We start from the raw sequence: 17909 nt of genomic DNA on the forward strand, positions 1-17909 counted from the left end.
GCCTCTGAGTAACCTGACGGATCCTTCCACGTGTGTGGGGCCTTTGGGACAAAGTTCCCAGAGCACCTGAGGTTTGCAAGACAACTGAGAAGTTTTGTTTTTTTTTTAACATGGAAGTTTTTAATTCTGTTTAATCTGTTTGCTAAGGTTATGGGCAACTTGGCATTCACATGCTATTTATCTAACATTTCCGAGACTTCTCATCCTCTTTCAGGGTTTATTGCTCTCTGATGAGTAATGGTCTCAGATTCTTATTTTTCAGATCCTTATTCTTAGGACTGAGAAAGTCACAGTCGCTGTGTCTGCAGATGGGTAGATCTATATGAGCAAAACCAAACCAAAGAGAGGTTGCCCGCTTTTTGTTGGCCTCCTATGAGTCACAGCCAGGAGGGGAGATATTTCCTGTTGGTTTTTGCTGATTTCACAGAGGCGGGAGGTGTGTTACAAGATGCACTTTAAAAAGTTCATTTAAAAAATCAATTTTAATATTTATTTTCAGACTAAAACTATGGCACTCCTTCAGGTCTTTTTATCCTCAGCCCCCCGCTGAGTCCCTTTGGAACTGCTTCCATTGCCTTCTCCAGAAGGCCATCTCCTTTCAAGAATTTTTGAGACGACCGGAGGTGATTGCATCTGTTTAGCTTGACCATTTTTTGGTTGAACCACGTGAAATTCCATTTTAGTAGGTCATAAATGGTCAGATATTGGCAGTTTCAATGGTTCTACCCTACATATTTGGGGAACTCTGAACATTTACAATTCAGCTTTGGAGCTGGAAGGTCCCATCAAGGTTGTCCAGCTCTCAGCATTTACAGGTGATCGCCCTTGGGCTGGCCCAGGATTGCCCATTCAGTGGTGAAGTGACTCATCCAGGCCGAAGCTGTGATCATACAGTTTCCTGACAAATGAAGTGAAGTGTGCTGTGAACTGTCAGGCTTCAGGAGATGCTGGCTTAAAGGGGTTATGTTAAAGGAGCGGGGTGGGGGGTCTTTAAGCCTAGAGGGCTGTACCCTGGTAGGGCAGGCAAATTGAGCAAACACCCTGCAGCTCAGATCAGATCAGACAAGTACCTCTTCCTGGCCTCCTTCATCTGAAGGAAATGTCTGAATTTACATACTTTCTGAAATGCTGTTAATCCAAGCTGTCCATCTGCCTGCATAGGACTTACTTGGGCAGGTGGAGATGAGCCTTTCTGCTCGATCACATCCCTTGGGCACAGCTGGACGTGAGCTGCAGGGAGGGCTTCAGCAAAGGCTTGGGAGGCTCTAGGGTAAGAATCCAAACTGTATCTCATGTTCTCCTGCAGGATGGTCTCTGTTTCCTTTTAGAGAACAGTGGGCACTGCTCTGATCAAATATAAGTAAAAATCAATGCATCCTCATTAGAGAAAATTAGAAAAATATGGACAGGTAGGGAAAAAAATTTTCCATCTTCCCACCACCACAAATAATTACTATTAACACTTTGGTAAATTTCCTTCCAGTTTTTAAAAGCATTTTTTAGAAAACTCACAATTACATGCTAAACATATATCTTGATATTGCATACATATATATGTAATATATATATAAAATATAATAAGAATGTATTATATAGAGAATACTCTATAAAATACACAATGCCAAGGAATATATACTACTATTGAAATTCTATATAAACTACAACATATATTTTCTATTCCTATTTTTTTCATTTATGATAACTAAGTACTCTATGAAGAGAATTTTTAAAGGCTGTGTAGTATTCCATCAAGTGATTTCCCCCCCCCCCCACTGCATAGGTAGCCAATTCTCCTTTTAGAATAGTAGTTAAGAAATGGACTCTAGTACATCTGGGTTCAAGTTTAAGCATAATGGGTTGTGTGAATGTGGGCGATATCCTTAACCTCTCTACACCTCAGTTTCTTCATTTTTAAAATAAGCATAAGAATTCTACTTATTCTGGTATGGAAAAAGGGACCACAGTGTCCAAATTTAAAAGCCAAGACTTTGCCATTTACAAGAGCTGCACTGAAGGGGGGAAGCAGGAGAGTGCTTACCAGACACAATCCAGGTCCCTAACTCATCAAACTTACAGGTAGTCTTATATAAAGGTATATAAAATAATAAAAATGTATATAAAAGTATAAAGGTCTTATATAAAAGTGTATAACAGAACCCCTCCGAGGTTTGCCTTTGGTCAGCAAGGGGAAGGGGCCCAAAGACACCAAGATGAGGCCTTGAGTCACAAGTTAAGGCTACTGAAAAGGTTCATCTCAACATAACATTTGCAAGACACAGAATTTTGTCCAGCTAAAACTTGAGCATCTTTAAAATCATTACGATATTATCCAGGGGAGCAAAACAATGAACATTTACAAAGGGCTTATGTTGTCCAGGAAGCAAAACATTAGCATTTCTTTGTTAATTGAGATTTTTAACTTGTTAAAGAGGGACTGATTTTCTTAACTCATTGAATTGCCTTGAGAACAAACACTTAGAAAAAGGTTTGGCAAACTTTTCTTGTAAAGGGTCAGGAAGTAAATATTTTAGGCTTTGTAGGCCAAATGCCAAACCAGGCATAGACAATATGTAAATAAATGAGCATGGCTGTGTTCCAACAAAGCTTTCTTTATGGACATTGAAATTTTAATTTCATTTTAATTTCATGTAATTTTCACGTGTCAGAGATAAGTATTTTCCTTTTGATTAAAAAAAAGATTTTAAAAAGGTAAAAAAAAAGACAGGAAACTTTTAAACTCACAACTCTACAAAGTTGAGTGGTAAACCCAATTTAGCCCGTGGGCCAAAGTAACCCATGCCTTAGAACAGTCCTTGGCACTCATTAAGTGCTGTGTGTGTGTTAGCTGCTACTTCCATGATTAAAGCTGTTATCACCATCATCACTGTCTCTACCCTAGCGCCATGCAGTGCTAGGCCCTGGAGGAGGGCAGGGCTGCAGTACACAAGCCCGCGCATCCCTTTGACCTCCTAAGAGTCCATTAGTAGCAGCAGCAGCTTGATCAGCTCCTGGCTCCATTGTGGCAGAGAGGTTTCATCTCCCATGTACGTGGTGGTTCCCTTACCAGAGGCTGCCTGGAGAGCTTTGCTGGGCTGGAGGGAACAGGTTTCCAGCTTGACTAGCTAGACCAGCCCTGGAGTGATGGTAGCACACATTCTGTGTCCTTTTTTTTTTTTTTGCGGTACGCGAGCCTCTCACTGTTGTGGCCTCTCCCGTTGCAGAGCACAGGCTCCGGACGCGCAGGCTCAGCGGCCGTGGCTCACGGGCCCAGCCGCTCCGCGGCACGTGGGATCTTCCCGGACCGGGGCACGTACCCGCGTCCCCTGCATCGGCAGGCGGACTCTCAACCACTGCGCCACCAGGGAAGCCCCATTCTGTGTCCTTTGATGGAACTTTTAGCCTGTGCTCTTCCTGGGGATGAGTGGAAAAGGGAGACAGAGAAACCCACTGTGCATAACTGGTGCTAGTCCACTTCCTGTTTTAAAACTACAAAAGGTGGGCGAAAAGGGAGTTCTAAAAAGATCGGTGAAAAAGGAGCTGGGAGTTAAGGGAAGAAAGAGTAGGGTGTTGCTAGCGCAAGCCACAGTGCTTGGGTCGTTCATAATCTGGCATGAACTCAGCTCAGTAGAAAAATTGCAGACATCTTTATAAACCTTGACAGCATTATTTCATTATTCATGAAGACTTTTGTTTTTTTAACCATAACCAGCTTCATTTTAAAGATTTATTCCCAAGGCATTTTAATTGCATCTTCATGGTAATTCTTTGTATTGACTGTTAAATCAACATACCAAATAAACAATATTGGAGTTTACTCTTTTCTTCGGTAAGTCTCAACTCTGCTTCTTCAAGATAATGAAATGAGAGTGAGTCCAGATTTTCATGAATTGAATACACGGCACTGCACGGCCTTTCCTGACCTTTTGAGAGTAATTTTAAAAAGGACATTGTTTTTTAACTAAGGAAATTTGCCTTAAATCCAGAATTTTCTATGTGAGAGCTTCCACAGTGGGCATATGTGAAGTTACTTTTGCCTGTGTGGTGTGTGTGTGTGTGTGTGTGTGTGTGTGTGTGTGTGTGTGTGTGTGTGTGTGCAAACATGCATATTTCAAAGCTATATTATTAAGGATTTTTTTTTTAATTTTATGAATTTATTTATTTATTTTTGGCTGCGTTGGGTCTTGTTGCTGCGCGCGGGCTTTCTCTAGTTGCAGCGAGCGGGGGCTGCTCTTCGTTGCGGTGCACGGGCTTCTTATTGTGGTGGCTTCTCTTGTTGAGGAGCACAGGCTCTAGGCCTGCGGGCTTCAGTAGTTGTGGCTCGCGGGCTCTAGAGCACAGGCTCAGTAGTTGTGGCGCACGGGCATAGTTACTCTGTGGCATGTGGGATCTTCCCGGACCAGGGCTCGAACCCGTGTCCCCTGCATTGGCAGGCGGATTCTTAACCACTGCGCCACCAGGGAAGTCCTTGTTAAGGCTTTTAATAATTCACTTCTGAGACAGAAGTTCTGTGAAGACAAGTACTATTTTGTTTTGAATTAATCTCTGGATGAAATTTATCATGTCTGTCTCCCATGGTGCCTTGCACAGTAGTAGAAATCCAAAATGATTTGATGAGAGAAGGAATGAATCAGGGGCTGCAAAGTATCTCAAGGTCATTTGCTCCAATTCTCTACCCTTTAGTTCTCTGGACATTATTCCTGCTGGACATCCTGCTTCAATATTTCTAAAAACTCACTTCTCTGCTAATCCTGTTTCCTGTAGCTGCCCACATAATAATATCAGTCCTTCAGATGCCTAAGGACAGTAGTGGTCCAACTCACAACCCCCATCCTACCTCCACCACATATACTTTTTTCCCCCGGGCTAAATATCTAAAGGTTTTTTTCGAACTTTTCTGATATACCCTACTGTTTAGATATTTCTGCTTCTTCCTGGCCATGCTTTTGTACATGATTTCCTGTGTATCAGGAGCTGCCTCCCAGGGTAGCCCCCAGAGCTGTGTGTTGTGTCCAGATGTGGCCTTAGCTGGGCCCCGTCGGTGGAGCTCTCCTCTGTTCTTCTTGCTGTTCTCCTGTTAATAAATCCCAGCCTGTCAGAGCCTCCTGACTGCCACTCAGAATTGACTCATCTTGGACTTACACTGCCAACTCTAACTCTTAGTTCTTAATAATAGGATTGGTCATGGACGCTCCTAGGTTGCAGAGCAAGCCCAGGGAGGGGGTCCTGGTGATAGTGGGTAGTTGTGGATGGTCCCAGAGCTCTAGAACCAGAGGTATTCCCCAAAAGATTAGTTGTGGACCTGCCAAAGGAGGGAAGATGGAGCCAGGTTGAAGGTCAGGAGAACGAAGGGGTAGCAGGTGGATGAATGACATTAGAGAGATTAGCAGAGGTGTTCCAGAGGCCAGGCAAGGAGAAGAGAATGTACAGCTGAGAGGGAGGTACGGCACGGAAGCCAGGTAGTTTAGAATCTGTTGGCCTGAACCCTTAACATCTTCCTGGGTGTTTCTTTCATGCAGATCCTTTGTACTTTACCTAAAAGAATCAAATTTTAATGATGTGGAGCTGGGATCTCATGAATTATTTGTAAGCCAGATTTCCCTTGTTCTGTAGTAGATGTGTTTTTGAATTTTTTAAAAAAATTTTTTGTGGGACGTTACATTTCTCTGATTAAACTTCTTCTTGATAATGGGGCCCATCTTCCTATTCTCCAAAGGCCGTTTGAACCTAAATAGGGAAAACAAAAGCTGCAGAGCTGAAGTGGTGACTCTGCCACTTCTAACCATGCTCTTGCACAAGTCACAAGTTCTCACCCCCATCTGTAGGAAGAGAATAATAACATTTACCTCATTCATAACTCGCCTCACTGGGAAGATTAAATGAAATCACGCCTTTGGAGTGCCTGGCATGATGCCTACCTGTCTCTGGTCACAGTTATTTTTCTGCCCCTCAGCATACCACCTTGCCCACTCTTAGGTCAGATTTAGTAGGCTGCCTTCTCTGTATTCATGCAAACTATTCATTTTTATTGAATTTACTGGAGAGGGACCAAGAACAGAACCTGAAGATGTCTAAAGGCTACGTCTAGGACTCTTTGGAACATTGATCCATGTTGGGGGTCACAAAGTCGGATGCTGTCAAGAACCTCCTTATATAAATGTGTGAATCAGCCAGGTGAGAGAGTGCTGGGCCTGTGTCAGCTCGGAGAGTGCATGTCCTCCCTAAAGCAGGCATCCCAATAAAAGCCGCTGCAAACCAAACACTTCGAAACAGGGAAGCAAGGTTCCAACTCCATCAGTTGTTGGGTATAGATCCCTAGAATGCCCTTGCATTGGGTTACTGTGGCTTTAGAGGTTCTCAAAGTGTGATCCAGAGACCATCAGTAGCACCTGGGAATGTGTATGCATGCAGATTCTCAGGGCTTACCCAGACCTACTCAACCAGAAACTGGATGAGGGGGGCGCAACGCCACCAATCTGTTTGAACAGACCCTCTAAGAGATTCTGATCACGTTCAAATTTGAGACCCACTGATTGGGGAAAGTGTTCTCAACCCTGGCTGGACTTTGGAATCACCTGGGGAGCTTTAAAAGTAAAGCTGATTTGGGGTATCAGCCTGGACATCAGAATTTTTCAGAGCTCCCAAGGGGATTTTCAGGGGCATCCAAGGTGGATAAGTGCTCTTCTAGGAGCCTGTTGAAACACCCACATACCCTTTCTCCTGAGTGGGGAGGGGAAGAGTGGGAGGCACGTGTAATGTGGCACAGCTCCCAAGGGATCTGCTGCAACCATCAAACCCTGCTTCCCCTTGGAGAACATAACCTTAAACTACCAGCCTCAAGAAAGAGCTTTGAGGGCTTCCCTGGTGGCGCAGTGGTTGAGAGTCCGCCTGCCGATTCAGGGGACACAGGTTTGTGCCCCGGTCTGGGAAGATCCCACGTGCCGCGGAGCGGCTGGGCCCGTGAGCCATGACCGCTGAGCCTGCGCGTCCAGAGCCTGTGCTCTGCAACGGGAGAGGCCATGGCAGTGAGAGGCCCGCGTATCGCAAAAAAAAAGAAAGAGCTTTGACAGGGCCTTTCCTAGACTGAATGAATATTCACTTAATGTGATTTGTTTTAAAGGTTGCTTTTAATGCTGTATTTGTTCAGCAAATGTAGGCACTTGTATAGCACAAATATTAACTCCTAAATCCTCCAAGGCTTTCCCTGTGATATGCCATCTGGCAGGCATTATTGTAATCATCTCTTTATTATCCACACTAATGAAGGACTAGCATGGCATTGGTAATTGAGAAGCACAGATCATTTACAAATCATTCAGGCTAGCGCCAGCACTGCTTCCCCAACCAGGAATCATTCAAGACTAGAAAATATTGACTGATGACAGTTTCCTACCTTCTCTGTGGAGGTACTAGTAATATGATTTTAGTCAGAAATTTGAGCAGTAGGAGAAGTGAGAGGCTTCTAAATTATAATTCCTTTTTCTGAATAAGGACGTTTCCGTTTTCTCAATAAGAGGCCAAAGCACAAAGCAGATGAACAGCAAGTATATTTAAAATGCATTGAACTTTGGAACCAGTCAGTTCAGAGCATGTTATAGTAGAAGCTCACGGGATTCAAGAGGTCAGTGGATCTGGATTCTAGATCTTACTTTGATATTACCCGCGCTATGTGAGATGTGCCATTCCAGCCATCCGCGGGTCTCAAAGTGTGGTCCTCAGACAGCAGCATCTGCATCACTTGGGAACTTGTTAGAGATGCAGGTTCTCAGGCCTCTCCCCAGCCCGCCTGAATTAGAGACTCTGAGGGTGGGGCTAGCAATTGGTGCTTCAACAAACCCTCCCAGAGATTCAGTCCGGATGCCTGCTCAAGTTTGAGCACCGCTGTTCTCCAGGCACTCAGTTTTCTCAGCTTCAAAATAAGGTGACAAGCCTAGTTTATATTTGAGGTCCACTTTGGCTCTCCAGTGGCCTTAGTGTATGGTTCTGGAAGGTTGAAAGAGTCTCTGTCGTAGACCTTGAATGTGCGATTGAAATAATTCAAGTAAAAAACTGGCATGTGTGTAACAGAAGAGAAACAGATCTCTAGGAACTCTATACACAAACCCCATATAGGATGCTCACTTTATTTTATTTATTTATTTATTTATTTACACCTTTATTGGAGTAAAATTGCTTTACAATGGGGTGTTAGTTTCTGCTTTATAACCAAGTGAATCCATTATACATATACATGTATTCCCATATCTCTTCCCTCTTGCGTCTCCCTCCCTCCCTCCCTCCCTATCCCACCCCTCTAGGTGGTCACAAAGCACCATAGGATGCTCACTTTAAATAAATGGTGCTATCTTCAGTTGGTTGGTACCATTTTCTGAAAGTGAAAAAACCTTGGTGCTTTGGAAAGGGAGGTGGCCGCTCCTCCTTTCTCCAGGGGCTGAGAGCTGTCTGATGTGATTCACAGAGCAGCACTTCTACAGGCTCTAACAAATGGCATTTCAGAAGGATGTACAGAGGTACACAGGCTTTGCAGTAAAACAAGGGATATTTTCAAGTCATTTATGAAAGCTCTTGCAGCTTCCATTTCAAGACAGGTGGAAAAAAATCACATGGAACAAGAAAAGAAAATAAATCTGTATCCAGAGCATCTCATAAATAAGGAAAGAGTGGGGGTCTGTTGGCCTTGCTGGGTTCTCAGAGTATTTTTGTAACAGTACAGAAAGCTCTCAAATGTTTTGGCAAGTAATTCTTATACTGTTTCCGTTATCAAAATCTATGCTTGTAAAATTATTTCGCTGGCTGTTAAAACCAAAAGAGAAAAAGGAAACAATCATTTCAAGGAGAGAGAGGCTGGGAAGATGATACTCAGAGTTAAAAAAGAGAGAAACAGAAAAAAAGAATATAGTTCACCCACAACTGCAAAAATTATGTTTCATCTAAAATGCAATGACACTTCATAATTTAGAGTGAGTCATAGAAAATCGAAGGCAATTTTCTAATTGGCTTTTGTTTAATTAAAAGCCTATTTGTTGGAGACAATAGGACCTGGTTTGTTGGACTTGAGAGAGACTTTGTTATGTCTGGGAGGGATGGAGAGATTATAGCTTTTATTGAAAAGGATGGATCGCAGACCCACTTTGCCTGAGCAAAGCATGTTGATTGAGGAGAACCACAACGATGGGGAACCTGCACTGGACATCTTTGTGAAATTCCCAGTGGCGTCTGGTTGAGCAAAAACTTGACCCTAAAACCCTGGTTAAGAGCCTGTCCTCTGAGTTCAAATTCTGGCTCTGCCACATACTGGCTCTGAAACTCTGGGCAAGCTACCCAGATGCTCAGTGCCTCAGTTTCCTTCTGTCAAAAGAGGAAAATAATAGGACCTGTCTTGTGGGAATTTTATGAGGATTAAAAGTTAGTATATGCAAGGTGCTTTATATAACACCTGCCACATAGCAGGCATTACTTTATTAGGACTATTTGCTAAATAGCCATATGGATCTTTAAAAGAACTCTAAAAATGTGTTATACCGTTTCATAACTGTAAGACCTGAGAAAGCAGCAGTGCCCTATTTGATACCCCCATTGTGTGCCTAAGGAGGTGTGTGATTGATGCAAAGAGGCTTCCAGGGCATCCCGGGAGCACAATTCAAACAAGCCTGATGATTCTTAACCCCTGGGGGGCTTCTCCCTGGTCAACTTCACTAGCACATAGCTTTGGGGGGTTGTTCAAACAAGATTCAGAGAAACTAATTTTTCTCATTTGATTTCCTTTTTGTGTATTTATTTTTGGAATAGATTCATAGACCAACACTAGAAATAGCTCTGAAATAAATGTCATATTTTTCTCTCTTATATTTGGCACACTCTCCTTTGTTGGCTGGACCGTGCTGTGTAGCAGCTAATACTGATTAGCCTACGTTTTTCTCAAATCAATTTTTCTCAGGCTATATAAAGTCTAAATGCTGGTAGTACTAAAACAGATGCATTCAACTTATAAACTGGTGGTAAGGAAAAAGGTATGGACAAAAGCACGCTGAAACATATCGTCCAAGCAAGACATTGCCCGCTCTGCCAAATTCAAGTTGCCAGGTCCTGGGCAAGTTTCTTATCTCATCTGCACTGCAGTTTCCTCACCAATAAAATTGATGCAGCCGCTGTGGAAAACAGTGTGGTGCTTCCTTCAAAAACTAAAAATAGAACTACTGTATGATCCATCAGTTCCATTCCTGGGTATATATCCGAAGAAAACAAAAACACTAATCAAAAAGATACATGCACCCCAGTGTTCATAGCAGCATAGCCAAGATATGGAAACGACCAAAGTGCCGTCAACAGATAAATGGATGACGATGTGGTGTGTGTGTGTGTATACACACACACACACACACACACACACACACACACACACACACACACAGTGGAATACTATGCAGCCATTAAAAAGAATAAAATTTTGCCATTTTCAACAACATGGATGGACCTGGAAGGTATTCTGCTCAGTGAAATAAGTCAGACGGAGAAAGACAAATACTGTATGCTATCACTTATGTGTGTAATCTGAAAAATAAAACAAATGAATGAATATAACAAAACAGATGCAGACTCACAGATATATAGAGAACACACTGGTAGTTACCAGTGGGGAGAGGGAAGCAGGGAGGGGCAGCATAGGGGTGCAAACTACTATGTATAAAATAAATGAGCTACAAGGATATATTGTACAGCACAGGCAATATAGCCAATATTTTATAAAAACTTTAAATGGAATATAAGCTATAAAAATATTGAATCACTATGTTGTATACCTGAAATTAATATAATATTGTAAATCAACTATATACTTCAATAAAAATTACAGGTAAGAAAAAAATATGAGATAAAAATCTCCCATAGTTCCACTACCTAGAGATAACCATTTAACATGTTGGAATACTGTACTCCAGAATTAAAAAAAATAAAATAAAACAGGGTCATATTATTAAAAAACAAATAATAAATAATAAAATGGCGGTAACAATAGTGCCCACCACCTATTAGATGAGGTAACACATGTGAAACCCAAACTAGTGCTAACCCCAAGAAAGTACTCAGCAAATTCTAACATTTTTATGTTTCTTGTGTTCATGGAAATCGAACGTATCGAAGTCAAAATAATAAATGTATGCATAATGAGGGAAGTTCCACTATTCTTTTCTTAAGAACTGAAAATATCATAAAATCTTTCACTGCAAGTTACTTCTGAGACTAAATCTCTGATCGTTTCCTTCCAGCATTTTGATTTTCCCCTCACTATTGAATACAGGCCTGAGACTCTTACACCAATGAGTATCAGATTAAAGCTGAAACCCGCTGCATTTGATGTGCCCAGTGATTTTCATTTTTGTTACAATTATATTTATTTTATGAAATATACCTTTCTTATCATAAGTAGTATACATTTGTATTTTAAAAATGTTCCAACATCTTAACAAGCAAATCAGGATAAAATGCTAAAATAAAATATCGAAGTCACTACACTGACCCAACTTGCTATGCAGATATGGACAGGAGGGCTCTGGAAATTGTGGAACTGTGGTCAGTAGGCAGCACCACTGTCCTATAATTTTAGGTGTTGTTTATTAGCTCATAAAAAAATTTCAAATCAGCATGCAAAAGACAGGTTCTGTGTACTCTTGAATAATGTAGAAAAGTGTGGGTTGTTTGAACCTTGAACAAGTGAACAAAATGTCCTTCCTGTACTTAAATTAGAAAAAATTACAGCTGACCAAAATTTCCCTGGCAAATCAGAGAGCCAAGCTGTTTATTAAGAAATATTCAGGGGCTTCCCTGGTGGTGCAGTGGTTGAGAGTCCGCCTGCCGATGCAGGGGACACGGGTTCGTGCCCCGGTCTGGGAAGATCCCACGTGCCGCGGAGCGGCTGGGCCCATGAGCCATGGCCGCTGAGCCTGTGCGTCTGGAGCCTGTGCGCCACAATGGGAGAGGCCACAACAGTGAGAGGCCCGCGTACCGGTAAAAAAAAAAAAAAAAAAAAAATATTCAGGAAGAAAACAAAAATATGTCCTTTCATAAAAATTACCTAGATTATGAGATAAGAGCAGTTTTCTTTAATATCTCTTTAACTTTTCCATTTCTTGAACATAAGAATGACTTCCCTTAAATCATTAGCCATTTAGATCTGAATTTTCAGGACAAATCTTGGTCATCATTTTAGACAATTAGCAGTGGAGAGTGGTTTACTGCCCTGAATAGGGGTCTCGTGGTGTTTACTTAGTGATCTCCAGCATATGGAGAATTTGTTGGGCATATTTATAACTATTGTTTGTCTTTGTGGTTCTTGGAACAGTGTGGGTGACCACAAGGCCAGAACACTCCCTGCAAGTAGGCAGATGTTAGGACCCTGTGGACCTCTCAATTTTATAGAGTGCCTGTGCTCAGAGACCTACAGACTGTGTAAGTCTGGAAAGTTCACAAACACCATGGACAGGTGTGTCCATACCTAACCCTCACACACGAGGATGAGGAAGTTAAGGTGAAAAAAGGTAAATGGCAGAGATGTGGCTTCATCCCAGGTTTTTCTCCCCAAATGCTGTTGGTTCTGTTAAAGCACAGCCAATAATGTAAAAATACAATTTTTACATTATTTTCTTTTCCTGCAGTGTCACATGTCTAAGAATAATCCCATATTTCGATCTTCAGTTGCGTTTCCCAACCCTGGGTCTAGAAGCTGGTTTTGCTCCACTTGTAGAAGGAAGCCCTCATTGCCACCCTGATCGGTTCACATGGAGATAGCAAATGTCATCCTACTTGATTATTTGGAGCTTGCCTTGTGGTACTTTGGTCTTCTGGAGGGAAATCAGACCTCTGGCGGTTGGTGAAATCTGCTGAAGAATTAACCTGATCAAACATTTTGTTTTAATCACAGAATCATGTCAACCCTGCCATGGACTTTACCCAGACACCTCCTGGGATGTTAGCTCTGGACAATATGCTCTACTTTGCCAAGCACCACCAGGATGCCTACATTCGGGTAAGCGCACAGCCCCTATTGTAGGGTTCCTACTGAATTCGAATTTCACACTTACGGATATGGAGGGATTACTTTTAGATGAGTGGCCCCAGAGATTGGCTTTTGTCACTTAGTAAAGTAAAAATGAAAATTAAATGAAATTAAAGAGCACCAAAATAGGGATTTTTAACTTTTAATTTTTTCACATGACATTTAAAAATATATTAGATATTGGAAAAATATTTTACATAGTTCATTTGATTGTGACAAAAACTCTTAGCCTTAAATAACAAAGAAGAGAGACAAACTATCTACCAAAAACCTGCATGATCCCAACATTACTGAAAACCACTTAGGCTTATTTGGCTTCTTGAAAAGAGGCCCAGGATTCCGTCTAGCACTGCTCTGTTCAATCTAATGCTGGAGATACAATCAGATAAACAGAAAGAGAAGTGTGGGAGGGACGGGGAGGGACGAGAAATGCCTTCTCTCATTTCATAACAGATTAGTGAAACTCCAGCTACTAAGGCAATGCCTTTGTGGGTGGGGCTGAGGAAAACAGAAGCAGCCACCTGCCTATGCAGAGCAGGGGCGGGAAGGACAAAGTGCGAATGAATTGGAGCATAGGGACAGTGACAGAGAAGGCCTGCGAGTCAAGGCTGCTCCACTGGAGGCCCTGGATTTGTGCTGACCCCTGTCCCCTGTCCCCAGGGAGAGGAGCCCAGGTTCAGTCGGGCGAGGGATACAGATCCACGATTGAGATGAAGGAGGATATGAATAAATGGGACAAGGGCATTGGCAAGTGGTTAAAATGATGACTAGATACAAGCTTAGGAAATATTCGATGAATGAATATCCTAATGCAGGAAGAGTAAAGCTGAAATCAGAGTAAGGTATGAGCCTGTGCCTCTGATATTCTCTGTTGGCTCCCTCTTGACACTGGCTTTCTGGAGACCAGGGTTCAAGACCTGGCACTGTTGTTACCTGGTAATGCAAATGGGGCCATTCCTTTTGACTGGGCTATAGTTTCTTCTCCAAACTAGGGAGCATTAGTCCCTGAAGGAGCATTTGGAAATGTGTGGGCATGTTTTTTCGGTAGTCATCATGCCCATTGGGGTGCTACTGGCCACAGCCCTCTAAAACATGGGACAGTCTGCACCATGAAAAATTGTCCTACCCAGTAATGACCCCTTTGAAAAAAAAGTCATGCCAGGTCTGAATTCCCTGTAAGCACTATATTTTAACTTTATCTGTTTTTCTATATATGCAATTTGACAAGCTTTGACTTATATTAAAACATTATTTGTACTTTAATTATATGAAGGATTTTATGCATTTCTCTGAATGGTGTTATGTGCTTCTCAGGTATTTGATTAGAAATGCAATTTTCCATAAGAAAATTGTTTTTTCATAAAAGTTTAATTTGGTTTATATGTGTATATATTTATTGCAAAGATTTTTTTTCTAGGAATGTAATCTTCTCTCACAGTAAGTAAATTAATATTTTTGAGGTACCTTGTGGTATAGCCTCGGAGAGTTGAGTGTGAAAAGAAGAAGCCTAGCAGAAATTGAATTTAGCATTACCTGATTAATGTTTGTGGATGAATGTTTCTAAAGTTAGAGAGTATTGATTCTGAATGTATTGTTAATTGCATAAGAAGCATACGTCTCAAGAAGAGTAATTTAATATTTTAATCCCATTTTCTTCAGTGTGTTCTCTAAACTGTCATAAGTGAAATTAATACCATGGCAACCTGACAGAACTTTATATCTGATGGGAACTTAAAAAGAAAATCCTATTTGAAAAGAAAGGTGTGGACTTTTTTGTCCACATGCACTTTCTTTCTGGTTAGACTGAGAAAGGAATGTTTTCTCGAAAGTGTTCCTTTCCTAATGTGTTCTGTGTCCCATCTGACTTTGGGACCATTAAATGCTGCATGGAAAGCTAAAGCTATTTACATGAATGAATGGGGTTAGGGGATCATATGTAAAGCTGAGGCATTCTGCAAGGAAGCTTTGTGGTGACTATGAAAACAGATGTCCCAGTGGTAGTGACATAGTGATGGAGACAATGAAAGTGGTCATCCCAGACAGCTAATTAAATTTTGATCTATGAGCTGAGTTGTCTTTTCTGAAACATAAAGATGGGCTCTTGGTTTTTTAATAAGCTTACATTTTGATAAAATTTCCTTTTTTTGATGAGGTAAATTTCCTGTCTGAATGCAGTTATTCATTTATTATTTATATCTTTCATTCAATAAACACGTATTCTGTACCTAAATCTATAGTCTCACTTTTCACTTTGCCAGTCAGACTTATGGTTGAGATTTTCAAAAGGAATTGTAACACACACACACACACACACACACACACACACACACACATTCCCTCTTTGCCCTTGACACGCCCATGCCCTCCAGCTATCCTGTTGCCTCAGACAATGTATATTTTTCCAAGTTGTCTTCTTACCCCGTGTTCTAACCCACCTGCTGCTCACTTTTCAACACTTTGCACCCATCACTTTCTAGAAGCTGTTCTGCTACGTGGGGAGCCCTCTCCTCTTCCTTCGTCTTCTTTGTCCTGCCATTGACACTGGACACTTTCCATTGGCTGGTTCTCCCTTTTTGCCTGCAGCCCTTGCCGTCTGTCTTGGTTCTCTCCTTGGCTGCTGCTCTTAGTCTCTGATGGGTTTCTCTCCCTCTGCCTGCCCATCAAATGCACATAATCCTCACGACTCTGTCTGTGGATCTTTTTTCTTTTTCAGACACTCAAGCTGCACATGTTCACTGACTGAGTAGCTATCAAATGGCCTGCAGTGAGGGAGGGGATAGAGATTCCCCAAGGAACAAGTCACTCATTGTCCTGTCATTGAGGAGTTTACCGTCTAGCGATGGAAGGAGGGGTAGTTGGAGGAAGAGTTAAATGCCAGCACTTTCCAAGCCACTTAGAATGGATTTTGATTGGGCAGGAGTGATACTGGGGGCACAGAGGAGAGTCATAAACACAGATGTGGGAGTCAGGTCAGTAAAACTTCCTTCAAGAAGTGGCATCTAGGGCTTCCCTGTTGGCGCAGTGGTTGAGAGTCCGCCTGCCGATGCAGGGGACACGGGTTCGTGTCCCAGTCCGGGAAGATCCCACATGCCGCGGAGCAGCTGGGCCCGTGAGCCATGGCCGCTGAGCCTGCGTGTCTGGAGCCTGTGCTCCGCAACGGGAGAGACCACAACAGTGAGAGGCCCGCATACCTTAAAAAAAAAAAAAAAAAAAAGTGGCATCTACACTAAGGCCTGTTGGATAGTACTAGTTATCAGGTGAGGGGAAGGGGGATGTGAGAGAGTACTCCAAGCAGAGGGAAACATGTGAACAGAGGCATAAAGGTGTGTGCTTTGTTCAAGGAACCACAAATAGTACAGCATGGTTAAGACAGGGAGTGGCAAATATGATCATGGCTTGGGAGGCAAATGTGGGCTAGTTCATTAGGGACCCTCCACACCGTACTAAGGTGCTCGCTTGTGCCTTAGCCCAAAGGCAGTGAAGAATTTCTGAACTATTTTAAGTAAAGATGATGAGAGTTAATTTTAGAAAAATCACTCTCCTGCCAGAAAACAAATGTGAGAAATCAAGACTAGCAGCAAAAATAAAATTGGGGAAATTATAGAGAAATGATGGTAACTTGATAAGGCTAGTGGCTGTGACATTGGGGAGAAGCAGTTTGAATGAATTATTTTGGAGCTAAGGTAAACTAGACTCTCTCCAAGGAAAAGGGAGATACTGGCTTGAGTGGATGGATGGTGGTGTCATTGATGAACTAGATCTGTGGGTCTGAGGGGTTGGTCATTTGGAGACATCCAGATACTATATGCATATGGGACAACTGTCCAGGTGGGTGTTTCTAGTAGGCAGTGAGATATGGGCAGTGGTGGTCAATAAGAACGGCAGGGTCTAGTTCTTAGGTAACAGAATATAGAACAGCAAGCGAAGGAAGAGAGTATAATTTTTGTTGTTGTTTTGTTTTGTTTTATCTTGTTTTCTTTTTTCCCCCTTGGGTTTTTTAAAATTTTCTTCTGAATTTTTAAATGTGACCTGTCCTTGGCACATCTATCAAGTCATAAAACCGTTTTACTTGATATTTATTTGCAGTTTTCTACACTATATTGAGCAGATAAACATTTCACTGTTTTATAAATTATCATACTGTTTAACCATATCACAATCACTTAGGACTTGCTTCCTTCCCCAGGGACCTAATTTTAAACAGTGGCACTACTTCTTAGAGAAATATTCTGATGTTGAGTCAATATGGAAAAGAACAAACTTGACCCTTTTCGTATATTTTATTTGGTGTGGTGCTATATTATAAGTAAAATGTTTTTTTGTTTGTTTGTTTGTTTGTTTTTTTTGGCTACACCACACGGCTTATGGGATCTCAGTTCCCCAACCAGGGATTGAACCCAAACCACGGCAGTGAAAGCCTGGCATCCTAACCACTAGGGACCAGGGAACTCCCAGTGTTTCCTTAATGAGGTTGTCTCCGAACTAATTACACAATTTATAAGATCTCAAGTCTTCTAGTAACAAAATTAAAAGTAAATTCTGGAAACGGCTTGTTCTTTATGTGCCCTGAAGTTCTTTGCCTCAACATCCCTCAAAATTTACAGTCAACATCTCATCCAGTTGGAATATATTTGCAGACTGGGTGACTGTGATAGAAGAGAATGAATTTCCTGAGAAGGGAAAATAGAAACGCCTTCAAAAGCAAGATTTATTTCAATGGTTTTATGCAGTTGTGAGCCAGGGCACATGTGTTTTTAGTATCATACTAAATCAGAACAGAAATATTTATAATATGTCAAGTAAATAAGATTATGGGAAAAGACGGCTATTTGTACCTGCGTTGTTTTCTCAAGGTTCTTTT

At 41.8% G+C, this 17909-nt stretch overlaps 1 protein-coding gene across 8 annotated transcripts in view; it reads left to right on the forward strand.

The window, feature by feature from the left end:
- The window catches only part of ELMO1 (engulfment and cell motility 1), a 548623-nt gene that overhangs the window by 253232 nt on the left and 277482 nt on the right, over window positions 1-17909 (forward strand). For all 8 annotated transcript variants that reach the window (XM_060156835.1, XM_060156841.1, XM_060156838.1 and 5 more), the window contains one exon: window positions 12914-13018. In XM_060156835.1, the coding sequence (XP_060012818.1) occupies window positions 12914-13018 (105 nt within the window). The remainder of the gene's footprint in view (window positions 1-12913; window positions 13019-17909) is intronic.

This window comes from Lagenorhynchus albirostris, chromosome 8, assembly GCF_949774975.1.
Source record: "Lagenorhynchus albirostris chromosome 8, mLagAlb1.1, whole genome shotgun sequence".
In the NCBI taxonomy this organism is placed as follows: Eukaryota; Metazoa; Chordata; class Mammalia; order Artiodactyla; family Delphinidae; genus Lagenorhynchus; species Lagenorhynchus albirostris.